The sequence below is a fragment of the Dromiciops gliroides genome, chromosome 4 (assembly GCF_019393635.1).
Source record: "Dromiciops gliroides isolate mDroGli1 chromosome 4, mDroGli1.pri, whole genome shotgun sequence".
Taxonomy (NCBI): Eukaryota; Metazoa; Chordata; class Mammalia; order Microbiotheria; family Microbiotheriidae; genus Dromiciops; species Dromiciops gliroides.
Genome location: NC_057864.1, coordinates 112,782,209 through 112,803,107, shown reverse-complemented (window position 1 = coordinate 112,803,107; position 20,899 = coordinate 112,782,209). Strand labels below are relative to the sequence as shown.

Below are 20,899 nucleotides of genomic sequence, written 5' to 3'. Positions count from 1 at the left end.
TCTCTTTCTTTCTCTCCCCCCCCCTTTATAATTTGTTTGCTCAACTATATATATTTCTAATGGTTTTGGTTTTCTTTCCTTCTCAATGGCTGGGGGAAGAGAAAGGAGGAAGAAGATAATTTAGAACCAAAAATAAAATTGAATTAAAAAACTCCTTCATAATTTCTTGCAACACAAGAGTATCCAATCACATTTACAAAACACAAATTATTCAACCGTTCTCCACTTGATGGGCACTCCCTCAGTTTCCAATTCTTCACCAAGACAAAAAAGAGCTGCTATAATTTTTGCACATGTGCATCCTTTTCTTTCTTTGATCAGAGTACTTCTACCTGCAAACTATCTCCAAATATGTGGCTAAAATCCCCTAGTGAGAAGAGTTACAACATTTATGTAATGAAAATAGGGTAAGATACTTATTCAAGCTATATTCAAGTAGGACTTTAGGCTCTCCCACATCCCTGTAAGAAAGATGGATTAATATAGACTTTTAATATATCTTTACTAATAGTTGCAGGAGACATATTTTTGGACATAGCCAAAGAGAGTATTTGTTTTGCTAGATTATGAGTATTTGTTACAAGGATTTTCCCACACACAAATGGAGTATGGGTGGGAAGAAAAAACAGATGTTAAATATTTAAAAATACAATTTAATTGTAAAAATCTCCATCAACATTCTCTAGAGTTCATTTTAATTCCTTCTCCCCCTCATATACCCTCAACTCCAAACTAAATAAAGGCATATAGGAAGGAGTCTGGCAGTTTAGAGGGCTCAGGAAGGAAACATGCCACAGATCTCAGAAGCAGGATATGTCTATATTCTACAACAGATTTTCTTACATGGCCATTTTTCAAGTGTCTGACCTCCTATGAAACCTATAATAAGGTTTCAATCAAAAAAACTACATGTTGTGCCCTATTTTTAAACATGAAGCATTAAATTATCCTCTTAATCCAACTCAAAATCATAAAGCGAAAATCATTTAAGCTCTATTAATAAAATTGATCAAAAAATTACCTACCTTCCTAATATCTCAAGGAGTTCAGCAACACCATTAAAATGTTCTGTTTCATATATAAACCTGTAGTTTTACAATTAAAAGGGAAGTACTGTTAGTCAAGTAAATCAGCAAAGTCAAACTAAAAGACAGAACAGAGTAGGGAGAACTCAATCTCCTACCAAATACAATCATTTAAAACAAATATATTTTGTCTTAAGTGACATCATTTAAGACCAATTGGAGGACCAATATCCTCTCACTATCAAAGAATACTCAAACTTAAAGTCTTTCCAATCTTAAATGTGAAGGAATTCCTGCTTTGGTCAAGAACTGCCTAAACTCCTGTTAAATCACATGTGCTTTTATCATGACTCATTAAGAGAATCCACGTGAGCTTTAGAAGAACATTTAAATTGGAATATCCTACTTCATTCAACAATAAATAAGGATGGGTTTTGTCAAATCAATTTTCAAAACAGGTAAGGAAATAACCCTACATTAGTGCAATAAAGGCATTTTAAAGCTCTATTGGTCTGACTCATATTATTCAGATTTCCCCCTGTTTTCCAAGTTTAGAAGTAAGCTCAATTTGACCAACATTGATTTATTGAGTGCCCTCAGTGCTGGTAAGGTGTTATAGGTTTTCAAGAAGAGATAGGCATCCAAACTAAGGAAGTCTTTGAAGAGAAGATATTCTACTTATAGTCTATTTTAGTAAAATAAATTACCCATCAACCATCTGTCATTCCTAAAGCAGTAGCCACAGAACCTTTTGATATATTTCATTAGCTACAAGAGAAAAATTATAGCCTAAAATAAAACATTAAGATTTCTTTAAAAACAAAACAAGCGGGGCAGCTAGGTGGCGCAGTGAATAAAGCACCAGCCCTGGATTCAGGAGTACCTGAGTTCAAATCCAGCATCAGACACTTGACACTTACTAGCTGTGTGACCCTGGGCAATTCACTTAACCACCATAGCCCAGCAAAATAAAAATAAAAATAAAAAATAAAAACAATACAGAGTATAAAGTTCACAGTGAATTCCCCTACTTATACATTTTTCCATTAAATTGTACAATTCAGTAGAGGATTGACTTTTGTTACATAACAAAGTAGGTACTGTTCTTGATATTATTTTAAATTTTAAAAATTGGATCGAAATAAATTGAACACCTTGTGGCATAGAGTGACAGTACTAAAAAACTTTCTATTGTGGGCCAGAAAAAAAATCTCTGCTTTTTTCCAACCTCTGTCCAACAAGCTGGCTCTGCCTAGCCACACCTTCTTCCTGGTATCCACCTTCTACCTCACTCCTTTTCTCTGGAACCCCTACATCTGGAGTCTCTTCTTCCAGCCTAGAAACTTCTAGTTTCCTAACTGATCTGTGTCTCCCTATTTGTGACATCAGAGATAGGAGACCAAAGAGACATAACTACAGCAAGACCCTCGATTCTCTACACAAAACCTGAAGTGTCCTGAAGAATGGGCTGAGGAGGCATCCAGGAGTCCAAGAGCATCACGGCTCACTTATTCCTGCCCCAAAGCTGAGGAGGCAACATCTCTTATTACAGCCCTTCCTTGTCCTCCTCAGTTCCACTTCAGAGGTTCCATTCTAAACCCCAAAGTCGAGGGGAAAGTGAGTACTCTTCCCCTTGCTCTGCCTAGGCTCCCTTTTGCTATGTCCTCAGTTATGCCTCTGCCTTCCATTAAATACACCAAATAAATGAGCCTAAGGTTTTCAATATCTGCCAGTGAGTTTAATTCTTCAGTAGACCCTCTTTATTTCCAGCAATGGTCTTCAACACTTTACATAAATATTTCATAGCCAAAAGGTAAAAAGACTAAGTTTAAGTATTTGGGGCTAGGGCAGGTAATCCAAATATTTAGTAGACTATTCTACTAAAAAGCTAGAAGGTAAGTGCATATTTGGGTAAATATTAGTACTATCATAAACCTCAAATATGACAACATTAATATCATATTACAAAGTAGTCTTCATTTTATTAAAAAATTGCCTAATGGCAAATATTTTGAATAGTTTCTCAATAATTTATTAATTCTCAAAGGTTATCCTAAAGAAAGTCTAAGTGAAACAAATACTTTGCAAAGAAAGGGATAAGTTGGGGCAGCTAGATGGCACAGTGGATAAAGCACGGGCCCTGGATTCAGGAGGACCTGAGTTCAAATCCGGCCTCAGACACTTGACACTTACTTAGCTGTGTCACCCTGGGCAAGTCACTTAAACCCCATTGCCCCGCAAAAAAAAAAAAGAAAGGAAGAAAGAAAGAAAGAAAGAAAGAAAAAAGAAGAGAAAGGGATAAATTGTACATATAATCTACTGACCTGAGGAAAATGTTGTTAATTTGTTTTCTGATGAATGCTCTTAATCCAAGGAATTTCCCATAAATCCGATGCAGAACTGTCTTCAGGAAGTCACGCTCTCTGGGATCTTCACTATCAAAAAGCTCCAAGAGCTTTAAAAAAAATCTGAGAAATTACTTTTTAAAAAATAATCAAACTAAAAATTCATTCTAATTTTCATTTCTAGATCATACTATATAATTACAACCTCCCCCCCTTTTTAACTGGGTTCAATTCTGTCCTTAATAACTGAAAAGTGAAGATACATAAACATTTAGTAGCAAAGTTAATTACTCCTCCATATTCTCAAGAAAAAAAAAAAACACCTTCCCAAATATTAGCTTAGCATTCATTTTTTTTACCATCTATCTTTCTATAAAAATGTTCTTCCACATACAATGCTTAAATCTAAGCAAACTTTTTTGATGTTCTTTTTGAAGATAAATTACAACCATTTCTAGACTCCATTAAGCTTTTAGATTCAGTCACTAATAAAATTATTTTAAAGTTTAAAAAATATACACCTTCAAACATCAAGTTTATTGAAAAGATTTATACATATAAGTTTGTTTTTTTTTAAAGGAAAGCACAAGGAGATTTCACTAGTATTGGGAAAAGGTCAGCACCTGTTCTGAATCTTAGGGGGTCACTAGGAAATATTTAGAATTCAGGATATGAGGCCAGGTACAAACAACTAATATGAATCCCAAGTCTTCCTTACTTCAAGGCTGGCTTTCTCTCAAGAAGGCACATCACCTCTAAGAGCTGTCAGAATTATACTAGTTTTATAGAAAAAGATCAAAATAGCTAAATTTGTGGTCAAAACAAACTTACTCAAACTCAAGTTCCTGATCCTGAATCTTATATTTAAGGTACTAAGCCATGTTTATATTTTAACAAAAGGATCTAATAATATAATAGCTGAGTTCATATGTAGATTATTTTATTTGCACTTTAAAAACAAGCCAATCTCCTTGGCCCAGTTATTCATTAAACATTTTTTTCAGACCATATTTGGTAAATATGTCTCTTCAGACATTTGCCTATTCACACTCTTTAAGTTTATGATGTTCTAGGTCTTAAAATTTGCCACATAGTAATTTCAAAATATTGCTTAGGCTTCCCGATCAATTCATCTGGAGTAGGTACTTTGTTGTAGAGAGATTCACTAAGAATACTTCACAAAGGTCACAGCTGTGGAATCAGGGATACCTTTGTAGAGAGATGCCTAAATTGCTAAGGATGTAAGAATGTGCAAAATGAAAACCAGCTATAAACTGTATCACATAAATTTAAGAGGGTATCATAAACCCAGAATTCAGTCTTTAAAGTCTTAAATTTTTTCCTTCCTCAAATATACCACACAATGCACATCCAAAGAAGGAAAAATATTTATTGATTTTTTTATAGTCACCTAAGTACTTAACCCAATAATTTTACTAAAAGGTATTTGAAGCATGTAGTGTTACGGAGTTTAAAATAAAACAGTAATTTCTCTACATTTTATTAAGTGCTTTTTGAATGGCTAACCTAATGCAGTAAGTAAGCAATTATTAAGTGAGTTATCTTAAGCTGACAATGTTCTTTATCCATAGCATTGGTTCGTTTTTTTAAAAAGAAGTTTGGATAACTTTTGGATTAAAAACACTTGAATTATGCAAATAAAGTTTAATCTCTAACACAATGGACACAAACTTTCAGTAATTATTTGGAGGGTACAAATCTGACCAAAAAGTACCTCCCTTAATGAAGCCACAAATTCTACTATGAACATCCACTCCTTCATATTAATCATTGAACCTCTCCCAGTATCCTGTAGATATAATACAAATAGCCCTGGAAAGGGTGACATGAAATCATGTGAATGATTTTATTTAAAACAAAGAAAAACCTAGAAGAATCAGGAACTTCAGGGATCAGAAGAGTAGGCAGGAGTTAATAGGAAAGCATAAAAAGGTCATCAAAATACTAACTTCAATATGTCCTTTGCAGGATCTTTCACATTGAAACAAACAAAAAAATTAAATCCAAAAAATCTTTCATAATGAAAACAAAAGTACGCAATCTCATTTTTGCTTAGGACTTTAAACATTTAAAATATTCTTCTATGACTGTTAGTTCCCAAGTTTGGTAGACTTAGCAGATTTGTTGATTTACTCTAGTCCTTTAGAACACAAAACTCAAAACCTTTGTCTAGTCTCAAAACTAAACTGTTTGATGCTAGTTTTAGACTATATATAAAGTTCTTTGTTAATGTTGCAGAAATCCAGCTACCTTGTACATCACAGACCTAAAGTCTGTGGAGGAAACCAAGAGGTCATTTAGTCTTAACTTCCCCATTTTAGAGATGGACAAAGTAAAACGAGAGAAGGGATGTGACTTGCCCAACATCACACAGGTTCTAAAGTAGCAGAGTTGGGATTTGAACCCAGGTCCTCCGAGACCCTAAATATGGTGCTTTCCCCATTGTACCACAATGGGTCCTGGGCTCTGTATGAGTTTAGAAATACAGATGGGGCCTGAAGCTAAATAGGGATGCACACATTGCAAAAATAAAAAGTCTAGGTGAAGTGGAGGAAGGATTTGCTATGTGATGGAAAAGAAAAGGATGAGAAAGAGAGAGGGAGGGGTAGAGGAAAAAAGATAAAAGGACAGTGTGGAAGGGAGGGGGAAAAAGAAGGGCAAGGGAGAGAAAGAGGTATCAGAAGCTGGTGGAGCTGACCACAAAATGCATTTAAGTAACAGGTTATATTAAAGTTTTCATTTGGATGGGTTCCCAACCTACCTGTATAATAGAGGAAAGGTGTTTGTATACTAATATTTCGCTGCTTATACTTCTCCATTTGGGGAAAAGAGTGCTTTCTGACATACTGGCTTGGGAAGTAAAAATAACCCATAGCCAACATAGCCTAACATTGTTCTTGAAATTGGAGGGGACTGTGAAAGTCCTGCAAAACCTGAATTTTGTGTTAGAAGTGAAAGAACTATGGGAATTTGAGTTAATTTGACTCATTTTACAAGAAGTTAACCCTTTGCTCAAAGTCCTGCATTCCCAGAAGCAATTTTATGTCTATCCCAATGATGGAATATGTCTGAAGACAGATCTGAAAAATGGACATACTCTAGAGGTCTTGTAAGAATAACAAATGTTACACCAAATTAAGAGTCGCTATCAAAGAAAGACTTTGGGAAACTAAGCTGATCTTCCTGGATGGGGGGGGGGGGAGACGGGACTTTGAAATGTCCAAGAATATGTATAGAAACATAAATTGAAGTCAATTTACTATAGTATATATTTACTCATATTTAATAAAACAATGTTAATTTCTAACAATCAATTAATTTAAAATATAAGAGTTCCTTACCTGCTGTACAAATTTCTGGTCAATATATCTTTTTGCAATACTTGGCTGGAAATCAGGACTCTCCAAAAATCTTAAGAAGAATTCGTATACCAACTACAACAGAAATTTAAAGGACAGGTAAAGAAACTGTATACAATTCCACCAAGACTCTATTTAATAGTAGATAGGCAAGCAACACATAGCCTGGGGTGAACTTTAGAAAACAGACCAAGTGCTTATAGATTCTAGACAAGGGAACAGAGGCTGCCAGCATGGACATACCAGGAAGCACTTAGAATCTGAAGCAGGTATGAAAGGAACCTGAAGGTCACCTAGGTCATTAGTCCCCTGGAGGCATGGCCACAAATCATTTTAAGAGATCTGACTAGTTAGGTTGGAGTTATACCCTACTCTCACACCACCCCTACAGCTGTCACAGAGGCAATGGAATTTGCTCAGATCAAAGAACAAGAAGAACAAGCTGGTGGGGCACATGAACCAGAGTGGATACTTCTCAAAAATGCTATGAAATTGATCTGCTACAAAAGTAATACTGGACCTACTCTAAAAGACTAGCCTTTCGTTCCATCCCAAATGAAGGTTGCAGATATCTGTACCTTTCGAAAATCAGTAAACTAGCTCACTAATCACAGTATCTAAATGGCAGGGCTTTTAATATATTTTTATAAATATATAATCTCTATAAAGACTATATTTTTATTTATCAGTCCAAAGTTGAAAAAAAATCATCTTCTTTAAATGATTACTAGGTACCAGGCACTGGGGATACAACTACAAAGACAGTTCTTGCCTAAAGGGGCTTACATTCTAAAGGAGAGGGCATGAAAGTACAACATGATCAAAGAAAAGTAAATGCAGGGGGCAGCTAGCTACATGGTGCAGTGGATAGAGCACTGGCCCTGGAGTCAGGAGGACCTGAGTTCAAATCCAGCCTCAGACACTTAACACTTACTAGATGTGTGACACTGGGCAAGTCACTTAACCCCAATTGGCTCACCCCCCCCCCCAAAAAAAAAGTAAATGCGGGATATAGATAAAGTAAAAATCCACACTGCATTGAAGGAGAACCTATGGGAATCAGGAAAGACCTCTTGAAGAAGGTAACCCCTTGAGTTGAGCCTTCAAGGGATTTAGGGACTCCAAGAAGTAGAGGTGAAAGAGGACATTCAAGGCATTGGTGGAGGGGGCAAAGGAGACAAGCTATTCAAAGGCACAAATGTGGGAGATACATTGGATTTGATAAGGGAGGTGAGAGTGAAGTGACTGAGCAGTAGAAAGCGAAGGCAATGGTAGGAAAGTGGAAGCAATGAAGTGCAGTCTTTTAAAGGGATTTAGCTGTGAAGGGAAGAAGAGGTATAGCTTGAGAGGATAATAAGGCCAATTGAAGATCAAGGGGATATTTTAGCATATTTTCAGGTAGCAAGGAAGAAGCCAGAAGATAAGGAAAAGTTTTGAAAATTAGGAAGACGGGATGATCAAAGAAAGAAGAAAGCTACTAGAGGAAAGGGATGAGATCAAGAATAAAAGTACAGGGAGGGGCTGGCACTGGCAAGGAGAAGGGCAGCTTCATTGTCCTCGAGTAGAGTAAAGTAGATGCCTCTGAAGAATGATGCTGAAGTAATGATAAAGTATGGAATCAGGGAGGAAAGGAAGTTTGCCACAACTCCCACCTCCATGTCCCCCAGCTAAAGAGGAGAAGAGAACATGTGCTTAAGAGAATGCAGTACAGCATCCATCAAGGAAGGGTAAAAGGACTGGAATGCTGCAGTGAAGGCCCAAGTGAGACTAGATAACAAATATTCAGTGGACCCACTTGGCATAGGTGTGTGGCCTTTGATGCTGAATGCTGATGGAGAAAGAGGAGTACAAAAGGTGGATAGGGATGGAGGGAGCAATCTAGGGCTGGGATTTAGCAAGGGATGAATAGCAACAAGACCCCAAGGTACAAGTTTCAAGGACCAAGGACAGTGCAAAGTTGAGTTACTTGTAGTAAACCCAGCAAATATTTTATTGTGCCAAATTTTTTACTCCCTCCTTTCCATGAACATTTAAAATGACCCCCAACGTAAAAACCAACAAAAGAAGTAGATGAGATAAACGAAAATGAAAGCTAGTTAGTTTAAATGGCAACTTTATACCCTGAAGTTCCTTGCATATTAAATATAAACCATAGCAACTTTTCTTATTATTAATAAAGATGATAACTGGTGTTTCAATATGTTGTAAGGTTTACAAAGTTAGAAACAGTCAGTTTTTTTTATTTGATTCTCTCTATGAGCCTATAGGATAAAACCAATAGTACTTTTCTGACCAATTGTCCAGAGTATGTTCCCCTACAATAAATGACATTCTCTGGCATGAAATTTTCTGAAATAGTTGTTTACAGATATTTATACATAATTATAAACTAAATTAAATGAAGATGCTTAGTTAGTCCTTAAGATGGTCATATTGTAGGGATTTCTAAGCTGTGCTCCAGCAGGAAGATAATACATTGAATAATAAAAATGAAAAAAAATCTCAAGAACCCATATAGTGTGTATATTGTTTCATGACTCTGTTAATAGTGTAAGCCAGTGTATCTTGTGATTTTTTTTCACCTAGTTTATATTATTATTGTGATCAAGTTGTAGTACCAAAATTTAAAATTTGGTCTTTTGCTAAAATTGACATATGTAAGGATGCTTGTTTGTTGTGCAGTCATTTCAGTCATGTCCAACTCTTCATGATATCATTTGGAGTTTTCTTAGCAAAGATACTCGAGTAGTTTGCCTTTTCCTCCTCTGGCTCATTTTATAGATGATATAACTGAGGCAAACAGGGTCAAGTGGTGATTTGCCCAGAGTTACACAGCTAGTAAGTGTTTAAGGCCAGATTTGAACCCAGGGAAGATCATTCTTGATTCCCAGCCCATTGCTCTAGCCCTTTTGCCACATAACTGCTTGTTACTAACTTATTTTTTGCACATTTAAGATGCCTCTGTAAAAAAAAAAATTAACTCTGTCCAATGGTCAAGATCCTTTCTACTCACAAGTCCTTAAGTTTCAACATTTTCCTCATATCTCACAAGCCCATTCAAAGAGGGAAAACAGTAGCAGGGGGAGTAGGTGTAGGAGGGAAGAAAAATAAACATTGTGCTTGAGGACACTTTTAGGAATAGACTTCTCAATACTTTTAATTGTTCCTTTAGAAAGTGAGAAAATGTTAAGTGGATAAATTTTTAACTGTTTCTATGAATTTAATAATCAGAATCTAAAAGATACAACAATGAACAGAGAAGAATTATCTTCACTTTAATGATCCATAAATCACCAACACACAATTCTGTTTCATACCTGTATGTGAGGCCATGATGCCTCAAGGGTTGGTTCATCTTCTTCAGGATCAAAGTCTGGATTATCACTTGGAGGAAGAGTTCTGAAGATATTGACACTGATCTATGAACAAAAACACATCCATAGACTTAAATTCTATTGGATAAGGACAGTGACAATCAAAAGGGACTTAAGATTACTTTTTTTTTTGTAGGGCAATGAGGGTTAAGTGACTTGCCTAGGTTCACACAGATAGTGTCAAGTGTCTGAAGCTGGATTTGAACTCAGGTCCTCCTGAATCCGGGGCCAGTACTTTATCCACTGCACCACCTAGCTGCCTGAAGATTACTTTTTGATAACTCAGAAATTGAGGTAGCTAGATGGTGCGGTGGATAGAGTCCTGGACTTGGAGTCAGGAAGAATCAAGTTCAAATTGAGCCTCATACACCTATTAATAACTATGTGCCCCTAGGCAAGTCACCTGATCTTGTTTTTCTCTGCCTATTTCCCTCATCCCTAAAATGAGGACAATAAAAGCACCTACCCCAAGCACCTTGGTCATTGTAAGGACCAAGTGAAATAATATTCTCAAGTGTTTTATAAATCTTAAAGGTATAGCTTAGTGTTAACTAGACAACTCCATGAGATTTAAAGGGGGAAAAAACACTTCTCTGTTAAAAATCAAGACATCTTGCTTTCTTTTCTTATTTCTAAATCTTGTGTCTCTCTTTGATTTCATCAGACCCCAGACCCAGAGGACTGGCCTTAGGTTCCCCCTCTTACTTCCTGATTGATTACTTCTTTCTTTCCTTCATTTTCTGCAAAAGATGATATGAATATGAAAAGTCAACAAACATTTATTAAAGGTTTGCTAAAACATGGACATAATCCTTCAATATGCTACTACCTCTCAAATATTTGGCAAACTCTTTCTGCACTAAACAATATCATTCTTCATTTGTGTAGATGTCTAATTCCTATTTCTTTGCAGTATTCGCTGGCTTGTTTCCTCTGTCTCTCCTGCACCCGGCATAGGAGGCACTTGATTTTTTTCAATTGAATTCAACCTTTTTTTAAACATAGTGATATGGGCTTGGAATAAATCACAAGTTTCTCCTGTGAGAAACAAAACTGAATATGACCAGATAACAGGACAGACATATTGAGGAATCAAGGGACTATTAAAGTTTAGATTGACCAACTAGATGTCAGGACAGACATCTCAAAGAAGTATGGGTAGATAAAATTCTATAGCAAGAAAGTCAATTAGGCGTGGCTACTACCTGACCAGAGCTAGGAGACAGATAACCCCAAAGGTCAGAACCATCATTTTTTAAAAAATGTCAGGAATATGACAAACATCCAAGCTTTCCCCACCCCACCCCAAAAGGGAACTTTCCAGTTTTCAAGTAGAAATCTATCCTCTATAAAAGCTTTTGCCTTCCCTCTGTTTGAGGTGGAGAATGTTTCTAAGCCCTCCTCCCTGAGGGGTGAAGTCTTTGACTTCCCACCAGTCACTTTTCCTAGTGCCAAATAAAAGACCACTTTAATTCTAATTGGACTGAGTAAGAGTGTAATTCTTTACTGAGGAATATCTAAGGACTACCACCTCTTATCTGTGACAGCAGTATATAGCACTTCAGGAACATTTATTTTGTATCTCACCTTTACATTCACAAAGCCATATAAAGAAACAGTATTCTGAGATAGTAATTAACTAAACATTACAAAAAGATAATCTTACAATTTAGGGCCAGCAAATAAGTCTAGGGCCATGGATGCTGATTTTCACTAAAATTTCAGTTGGATCATAAATAAAGCAATAGGTCCCTGAAACTCCTATTATTACCAATGCAACATTCAATAAGTGACAAATGTCCTTGATAAGACTCATGAGTCCACTGAACCTCCTTTAGTCATTTCCTTATAAGAAAAGGAATATAAAGGGCTCTTATTTATACCTGATAATATGGCAAACACACAGAGAGGAGACATCAATAAATCATCATAAGGTTTGTCAACCTTGGAACTATAGATTTGGTTTTTAGCATGTGGTACCTTAAGTTTAGTTTTTTTAAGCTATAAAACATTCAAAAGAGTAAGATATTATGTCACATACTAATAAACTGTAAGATATTCAGGTTCTTTGAAACAAATGTCATGAGGTTTTACCCTACCTCTTATCTAAATTAGGGTTAACGTCACACTTCAAAATAAAGTAACAATAAAATACTTTCCCAAATCAGATACAAGGCAAACCATTGTTATAATTTTATTTTGAGTGGGACAATGAGAGTTAAGTGCTTGCCCAGCGTCACACAGCTAGTAAGAGTCAAGTGTCTGTGGCCGAATTTGAACTCGGGTCCTCCTGACTCTAGGGCTGGTGCTTTATCCACTGTGCCACCTAGCTGCCCCCATTGTTATAATTTAAGAACTCAGCTGGTTTCTTAGCACTAATAAGAGCAACAAAGTAACAAATAAGAATAGTTCACCTTGCTTGTAATATTCATATACAGATAACACTTGTATATGAATTGCCTTGAGGACCAAATATAAAATTCTGCTTGACTTTTTTTTCTTTTTCTTTTTTTAAATTTACTTAATTTTTTTTTTTTAGCAACAAACATTTACTTTATTTTTTCCAGTTACATGTAAGGGTAGTTTTCAACATTCATTTTCATAAGATTTAGAGTTCCAAATTTTTCTCCCTCCCTCCCTTTCCTCCCCCCTCCACAAGATCACAACCAGGTTATGTACAATCCACAAGTGTTCTTTTTATCAGTTCTTTCTATGGGGATGGATAGTAAGCTTCCTCATTAGTTCCTTGGGATTGTCTTGGATCATTACATTGTTGAGAGTAGTTAAGTCATTCACAATTGCTCACTGAACAATACTGCTGTCACTATGCACAATGTCCACCCAGCTCTACTCACTTCAATATACATCGATGTTCATTAGTCTTTCCAGGTTTTTCTGGGATCATCCTGTTTGTCATTTCCTATAGCACAAGAGCATTCCACCACAATTATATAGCACAGTTTCTTCCATCATTCCTCAATTGATGGACATTCCCTTGATTCTCAATTCTTAGCCTCCACAAAGAGTTGCTATAAATATTTTTTTGTACAATTTCCCCCCCTCTTTTCTCTTTTTTCATGATTACTATTGTTAACTGTTTCCCTTCCATCCTATTCCCTTCCCCATGATATTTATTCTATTATCCATCTTCTTTCATCCTATCACTCTTCAAAAGGGATTTGCTTCTGTCTGTCCCCCTCCCCCCACTCTGTCCTTCCTACTTTTGCCCCTCTCTCTTTATCCCCTTCCTTTCCTATTTTCCTGCAGGGTTAGAGAGATTACTCCACCCAATTGAGTGTGTACATCATTCCCTCCATGATCCAATTCTAATGAGATTGAGGTCTTTGAGCCAATTCTGATGACTGTTAGGCTCATTGACTGCCCAGATTAAATAGATTACTCCACCCAGTTGTGTTTGTGTGTGTGTGTGTGTGTTAGTCCCTCCTTGAGGCAACACTGATGAGTTTAAGGTCTTTGAGCCTTTTCTGATGAGTGTAAAATTCATTTACTCCCCTGCTCCTCTCCCATATCTTCCCCCACTCCATAAGCCTTTTCCTGTTTCTTTAATGTAGGATTTCACCTCTGCCCTTCCCTCTCCCCCCACCCCACCCTGTGCATTCCCCTCACCCCTCAATTTAACCCTAAAGATGTCATCATGGGGCAGCTAAGTGACACAGTGGACAAGGTATCACCCTTGGACCCAGGGGGATCCCCTGCTTGACTTGTTCATAACCTGGTCTTTTTTTGGTTGTTTTTTTTGTTTTGGTCTCTTCTTACCTTTCCAGTCTTCTACCTTATTTCCCTCCATGATGCCTGGCTTCCTGTTGTTCCTTGCTCATAGAACTCAATACACCATTTCTCAAGTTCCATTCATTTTCCCTATCACCTTGCCATGCTTGGAATTCTCCCCTTCCTCATTTCAGCCTCTAGGCTTTCCTGGTTTCCTTCAAATCTCAGCTAAAGGACCTACCACCTCAAGAAGATTTTCCTCATACCCTTCAATGCCAATGCCTTCCCTTTGAGATTATTTCCAATTTTTCCTTGGTATGTCTTGTTTGTACAAAGATGTTTACATGTTCTCTCTTCCATTTGGACTATGAGCTCCTTCAGGAAGGAGCTGCTTTTGTCATTTTTTGTAGCCCTAGTAATTACCTGGCACGCTGCCTGGCCCGTAGTAGGTGCTTAATTATTGCTTAATTTGTCTTAACAGATTAGGCCCATTCTTCCCTAGAAATTCAATTAAATATTCATAACTTTTCAAAAGGAGAAAGTAAATTTCACCTGACCTAACACTGAATTTCATATTTTACTAGCAGATGGCACCTTAGCCAATTTGATTTGAATAGTATCTTTTGTGACAGCTAGGTGGCGCAATAGATAGAGCAGTGGGGCTTAGAATCAGGAAGACTCATCTTCATGAGTTCAAATTTGTCCTTAGATACTTGGTAGCTGTGAGAGACTCTGAGCAAGTCACTTTACCCCATTTGCCTCAGTTCTTCATATGGAAAATGAGCTGGAGAAGGAAATGGCAAACCATCCAGTATACTTGCTAAGAAAACATCAAATGGGGTTACTAAGAGTCAGACAGGACTGAAAACAACTCCACAACAACAACAACCCAAAAGTATTTTTTGTTTCTGAAGTCAACAAGAGAATATAGCTGTCTTCTTAAAAGCTACAAAGATTTCATAAGTAAAGGATATACTAGAGATTGCAAGCTTTAGAGCTGGAAGATACCTCACAGGTCTATCTAGTCTAACCCCTTCGTTTTATTTATTTAATTTTTGGGGCAGGCAATCAGAGGTAAGTGACTTGCCCAAGGTCACACGGCTAGTAAGTATCGATTGTCTGAGGCCAGATTTGAACTCAGGTCATTATGATTCCAGGCCCAACACTCTAAGCATTACACCATCTACTTTATAGGTAAGGAAATGAGGCTCAGAGAAATCAAGTAACTTGCTCATGATCAGAAGAGTCTGGATTCAAACCCAAGTCCTCTGAAGCAAAAGCCTACATAGGTACTGGGACACCAAGTTGCCTTGTATATGGGGATCTTAACTTGAGGTCCATGGATCCCCAAGTGGCCTAGGGATAGATTCTAGGACAGTCTAGGAACTTGAATGAGGAAAAGACTACATCCTGATTTTCATTAACCTCTAAAATTTAACATTTCCTTCAATTATCAATGTAGGCAACCAACCACTATTCTCAAAAGAGATTCATAAAATTCACTAGACTATCAAAGGGATCTTTGACAGGAAAAAAAAAGATTAGGAACCCCTCCCTTAGATTGAGCTTTAGAATGAGTTCCTTATAACAGACAGTGACAAGGATGCGGGGCATTAATAACCTCTTTGATAGAACATTATCCATAGTGAAATAGGGTGCTCTCTCACAATAAAACATCAAATATTAGATGGTCAATGAGTCTTCCATTGGCACAAAAGTGCCCCATTACCACCAAAATGCAGATACACATTTCTAAGGCAAAAGATGCTATTAGCATTTATATGTTGTCTTTTCTGTTTTACCATCTTTGGACTTTATTAGGGCCAAATTAATTTTGATTAGTGTCTCTCTCCACCCTATCTGTTATTTTAAATTTGCTAATTTCATCACATTGGGGCATTCCTCCCCGATGCCCAATGAAAAATTAATGTTTAAGTCTTTTCAAAAAAATAATTGTTTAAAAAGAATGAAAATCTATTTTCTCTGTTTCTTACTTCACCTGCCCTACTGGGGGAAAAATCCTTTGCAACAGATATGCATAGTGAAGCAAAACAAATTCCTGCATTGTCCATATCCGAAACAGATATGTCTTAATCTGTACTCTGGGTCCATGAGTCCTCTAAAATTGTGGTTGATAAGAGTTCTTAAGTCTTTCGAGGTTGTTTACCTTTACAGTGTTATTATGGTATAAATTGTCTTCCCGATTCTCCTTACTTCACTCTGCATCAGTTCACGAGTTTTTTTTGGTTTTTCTGAAACCACCCCCTCTAATCATATTCCATTACATTTATATGCCATAATTTATTCAACCATTTCCCAATTGATGAGCACCTCTATGAAGCATCATGTGCTTGAACACACACACACAAACACACGAGATGGATGGAGAGACTTAAAGACAGAAGGAACCTTGAAGGCTAATGCAGGCTTTTATCTCCCACTTGGATGACTGAAACTGTCTAGGTGATCTTCTAGCCTTGAATCTCTTCTCTTCAATTTATTCATCTCTTTGCCATTTTAATCTTTATAAATAGAGCTGATGAACTAACTCCTCTGAACAAAACTCTTCAATGGCTCTTTATTGTGTACTGAACAAAGTACACAAATGCCCAGCCTAGTATTCGAAGCCCTTCAAAATCTGTGGCACCTTACTTCTTCCAGCTCTTTCCCATTGTTGACTCAAATTTTCATATGCATTTATGTTCATTTAGTAGTCTACTTATTGGTAGTACCTACCAGGATGAGGGTAGGGATCTTTTATAAAAGAGGCATGTGCTTGATTTAACATCTAGTCTGGTATTTCCTAATTATTTGTTTCAAAGAAGGCTCATTATACATTGACTACAAACATAGAGGAGCCTGAATTAAATCAAAAGGTAGAAAAGGTACTACCACTTAATAATGTAGCTTTTAATTTATTTACATTTGCTTGCTGCATTTAGGTAATATTTTCTGTTGATTTGAATTTAGCATTAAAAATCACACCTATTTCACTGGTAATTAACAGTCAATACTAAATAAGATTCTCATTAACAACAGAAGAAAAATCTCTTTTGGGGAAGGTGGGGAAGCTAGGTGGTGCAGTAGATACAGCACCAGCCCTGAAGTCAGGAGGACCTGAGTTCAAATCTGCATCAGACACTTGACACTTACTGTGTGACCCTGGGCAAGTCACTTAACTCCAATTGCCTCAAACCCCCCCCCCCTCCAATCTCTTCTTGTTGATTTTACTCATTTAATAAAGCAGGCAGTGATACAACTTATCTATTTGACATTTTAAATTGCATATTTTCAAATGTATCTCTCTTGGTGCCATTTAGTTCATCCCATCTACCTGTTGATACTATTTAGTATAAACAACTCCAGAGAAGCAGCACAGTCTGGAGTTGGAAGGTGCCTTACAGGTCATGTACTCTAACCTGTGCCCGAGAAAGAATTCTCCTCCACATAGACGGGAGGGGTCCTCACAGGTCACCCAGGCTTTGCATAAAGACCAAAGGACAGCATAATTCCCTGTCTCAGGAGGCAACCCATTCAAGTGTGGGGCTCCAGAGGTTAGGAAGCTCATTTTTATATGCTAAGAAATTGTGCTCAGAGGCCAAGGACAAAAAGCTAATCCCCTTTTCCAAGAGCCAGCCATTCAAATACTTGAGGACAGCTGTCATCCTGCCTTTCCCCCACCTCTTTCCCCTTTCAACCTTTCCTCCCCACCCTCCATCCCCAAGGACTTTTCTTCTTCCCCAGGATAAACAGCCTCAATTTTTTCAATGATCTTCATATGGAATGAACTTGACCATCTTGGCAAACTTTCTATAGGTAGGCTTAGAAGCTAAAGATTGGGGGCAGCTAATTGGTGCAGTGGATAAAGCACGGGCCCTGGATTCAGGAGGACCTGAGTTCAAATCTGACATCAGACACTTGACACTTACTAGCTGTGTGACCTTGGGCAAGTCGCTTAACCCTTACTGTCCTACTCACCCCCCTCCCCCAAAAGAAGCTAAAGATTGCATTTGCACACTTTGATAAAATGAATAGGCATCACTTAAATCTGAGTGTGTTAACTCCAGCACCTCTGGCAAATGCAGTTAAATGGTTTCTTCACAAAATCCAAAGTTTATTTGAAATTTTATGCTTCAGTAATTCTTTTCTTTTCTTCCTAGTCTGGGCCTGAGTTTTATCAATTGGCAAATGAAAGAGCTAGACTAGATAGAAATTCTTTCTAATTTTAAAGTACTCATTGAGCCCTCATAGAAGTTTTTCTCCAGTCAGACCCATAATTTAATTGGTCCTAGGCATATAGTTGCCTGGAAGCCTTAAGAGATTAAATAACTTGCCTGTGGCCACTCAGGTCAGATGGGTAGGAGGCAGGTTGAACCTAGGTCCTTTTTTTTTTTTTTTAAACTCCAAGGACAATCAGATCTTCATCCATATAACTGTTACTTATACTTTTTACTTTTGTCCCTTTCTTAAATGTCTTAAGCTTCTGGAGGCTTAAGAATAAGATCAAATCTTATTCAATCTTTGTAATTTCAGCTCATTTCAACCAATATTCAAAAACACACCAAGTGCAACAATTCTTTAGACAGAGACCAAAGAAACTAGGGTCTGGGATCAAGAAATTTACCACTGTATGAATGGGATAGGAGAGATAGAATGTATAAAAGAATATGAGTGGGGTAGCTAGGTGGTGCAGTGGATAAAGCACCGGCCCTGGATTCAGGAGGACCTGAGTTCAAATCTGACCTCAGACACTTGACACTTACTAGCTGTGTGACCCTGGGCAAGTCACTTAAACCCAACCCCCTCACCAAAAAAAAAGAAAGAAAAAAAAGAATATGAGTGCATATAAAATATATTAAAAGTTACACAAAATAATTTCAAGAGAGAAAGCACCAACAAATAAGAAGATTAGCAAAACTGTTCTAAAGAAGGTGGCACGTGAGCTGTGATTTGAAGAAAACCAGAGATTCCATGAAGTACAGGTGAGGAGGGACGGCAGTCTAGCCATGGAAGATCATCTGGCTGCAAAGGTATGAAGGCCCAGGGATGTAATGCGATAGAGGAACACCCAGTAGGCCAGACTGAATGGAATATGAGAATACAGGAAGGAAAATACATAGTAAGCTTGATAAATCTTTACTGAACTGGAGTTTGAGGACAGGAAGCCGCTTTTTAAACTTTTGGCTTCTAAGCACCTTTAAATAAAATGTTCCTGTAAAAGTTTCAGCTAAATTCCAAGTGATAAAAAGAAAATCTTATATTTTACAAAAGTAAATTATGAAGCGAGCATCTCTTCTTTTCTTTAATAAATGGAAGTAAAACAAACCTACCAGATGAAGTTAACTTTGACTAACTCATCTTCAACTGCTTTAAAATTTTTCATTTTAAAATTTAAAATTAATTTAAAAACTAAAATGGGTATTTCCATATATAGAGTATTGTATGTTAAACTTTCTATTGTGTACAACTTGCTTTTCTTAATAATTGTTAAAATAAATTCAATATGTAACTTTCAAAGTTGTCCTACTTGCCTGTGATTCTTTCTGTTCTGTTTCCTTCTGTAGCTCTAGCCAGCTTCCAAGGTGACTATTTGAATATGTAAATTCTGAAATATCTTTCTAAAAGCCAATTTCATTACTTTGGGCAGTTATATAGTCACACCTAATTTTAATCAGCAGTAAATCTGAAGGAACATGAATCTAGAAGCTTACCATTTTCACTATATCAGAATATGTTGTTTCAACAAGCACACCACGGTTTGTTGAAACATACTCAATCAGTTCATTCAGTGTTGCCCTTTTAATTTCCTTGCTTTTCAAGTCTGCAACTGAGTCCATGAAATCAAATAGTATGCAACACTGCTCCAACTTCTGACAGAAAAGGTCCTGTTGTTCATTTGAAGAGGCATCTATAAACAAAAATAGAGGAAAATATGGGTGTTATCTCTCTATTCAAAAGTTGACTTAAATATTTAAAGCAAAATATTCTTTGAGGCACACTCATAAAAAAGTACTTTATAGCTGTGTGACCCTGGGCAAGTCACTTAACTCCCCATTGCCCCGCCCCCCCCCAAAAAAGCACTTTATATCAAAATGGAAATATAGTAAAGAAATGTATTTAGAAGTGTAGAAAGGAAAACCTGGATCCAAAAACATATTTCAAGTAGAATATATGAGGGAAATTTAACATCACAACAAAACTTACCAAGACAAATGATAGCATGATTATAAATACTATAAACCAAACTAATACTTCAGTGAAAATGGAAATTTCAATTCTGAACTTCACACCTAATAAGGACTTCAAATAATCAGCTCAGTGACTCAAGTTTTTACAAGGGATCTATATTTAATTATTGGACATCTCCAGAACACAAGTAAACCAATTAGACTATTCAGAACCATTACAGAGATAAAAGGAACTATCATTTCATGTTATCTTCTTTAAAAGGCAACAGTTTTCCTAGTAATGCATGAAAAAAAATTAAGTTAGCAAAAGGGGTCTATTGTTTTCTTAAACAGTCGAAAAATTTTTAAATAGCCATTTAATTTTCCTATGTCTTATTTCTAAGTTGGAAGCAAGAGATCATGTCTTGTACTTGGACTTATAAATTATTTAAACTAAAAATAATCCTAGAAATAATCTAACCCTTCCACTTTAAAAATGAAGAAAATGAGGCTCACAGGGATGAAATAACATGCCCCCTTATAAGCCTGTTGATAGCAAAACTAGAATCAAAATCTGGTCTTCTGACTCTGACACATCACAATTATCCTTTCTTGAGCCTTAAAAATGGCTTACAATTTCATTTAGGTCAATGCATTCTTTCACAAAAATCTACTTTACAAAATCCCCAATAAGTGACTATTTAGCTTTCACTTGAGTTTTTTCTTTTTATCAAGTCTAACTCTGTACCTCTCAAAGTTCCAATTCTCAGTCCAAGTTCTACCCACTGGTATGAAATAAAATGAGTCTAATACTCTTTTCCATGTAAGCCTGTCATCAAACAGTTGAATACAGCCACAATGTTCCCTATAGGTCTTGTT

General features: G+C 36.7%; 1 protein-coding gene across 1 annotated transcript in view; it reads right to left on the bottom strand.

Moving 5' to 3' along the window:
• PPP2R5A (protein phosphatase 2 regulatory subunit B'alpha) overlaps nucleotides 1-20,899 on the bottom strand; it is an 87,188-nt gene that overhangs the window by 17,275 nt on the left and 49,014 nt on the right. The window contains exons 2-6 of the mRNA XM_044000122.1: nucleotides 19,565-19,761; nucleotides 10,068-10,169; nucleotides 6,733-6,825; nucleotides 3,350-3,480; nucleotides 1,026-1,085 (exon numbers count right to left, since the gene is read on the bottom strand). Of these exons, the coding sequence (XP_043856057.1) occupies nucleotides 1,026-1,085; nucleotides 3,350-3,480; nucleotides 6,733-6,825; nucleotides 10,068-10,169; nucleotides 19,565-19,761 (583 nt within the window). The remainder of the gene's footprint in view (nucleotides 1-1,025; nucleotides 1,086-3,349; nucleotides 3,481-6,732; nucleotides 6,826-10,067; nucleotides 10,170-19,564; nucleotides 19,762-20,899) is intronic.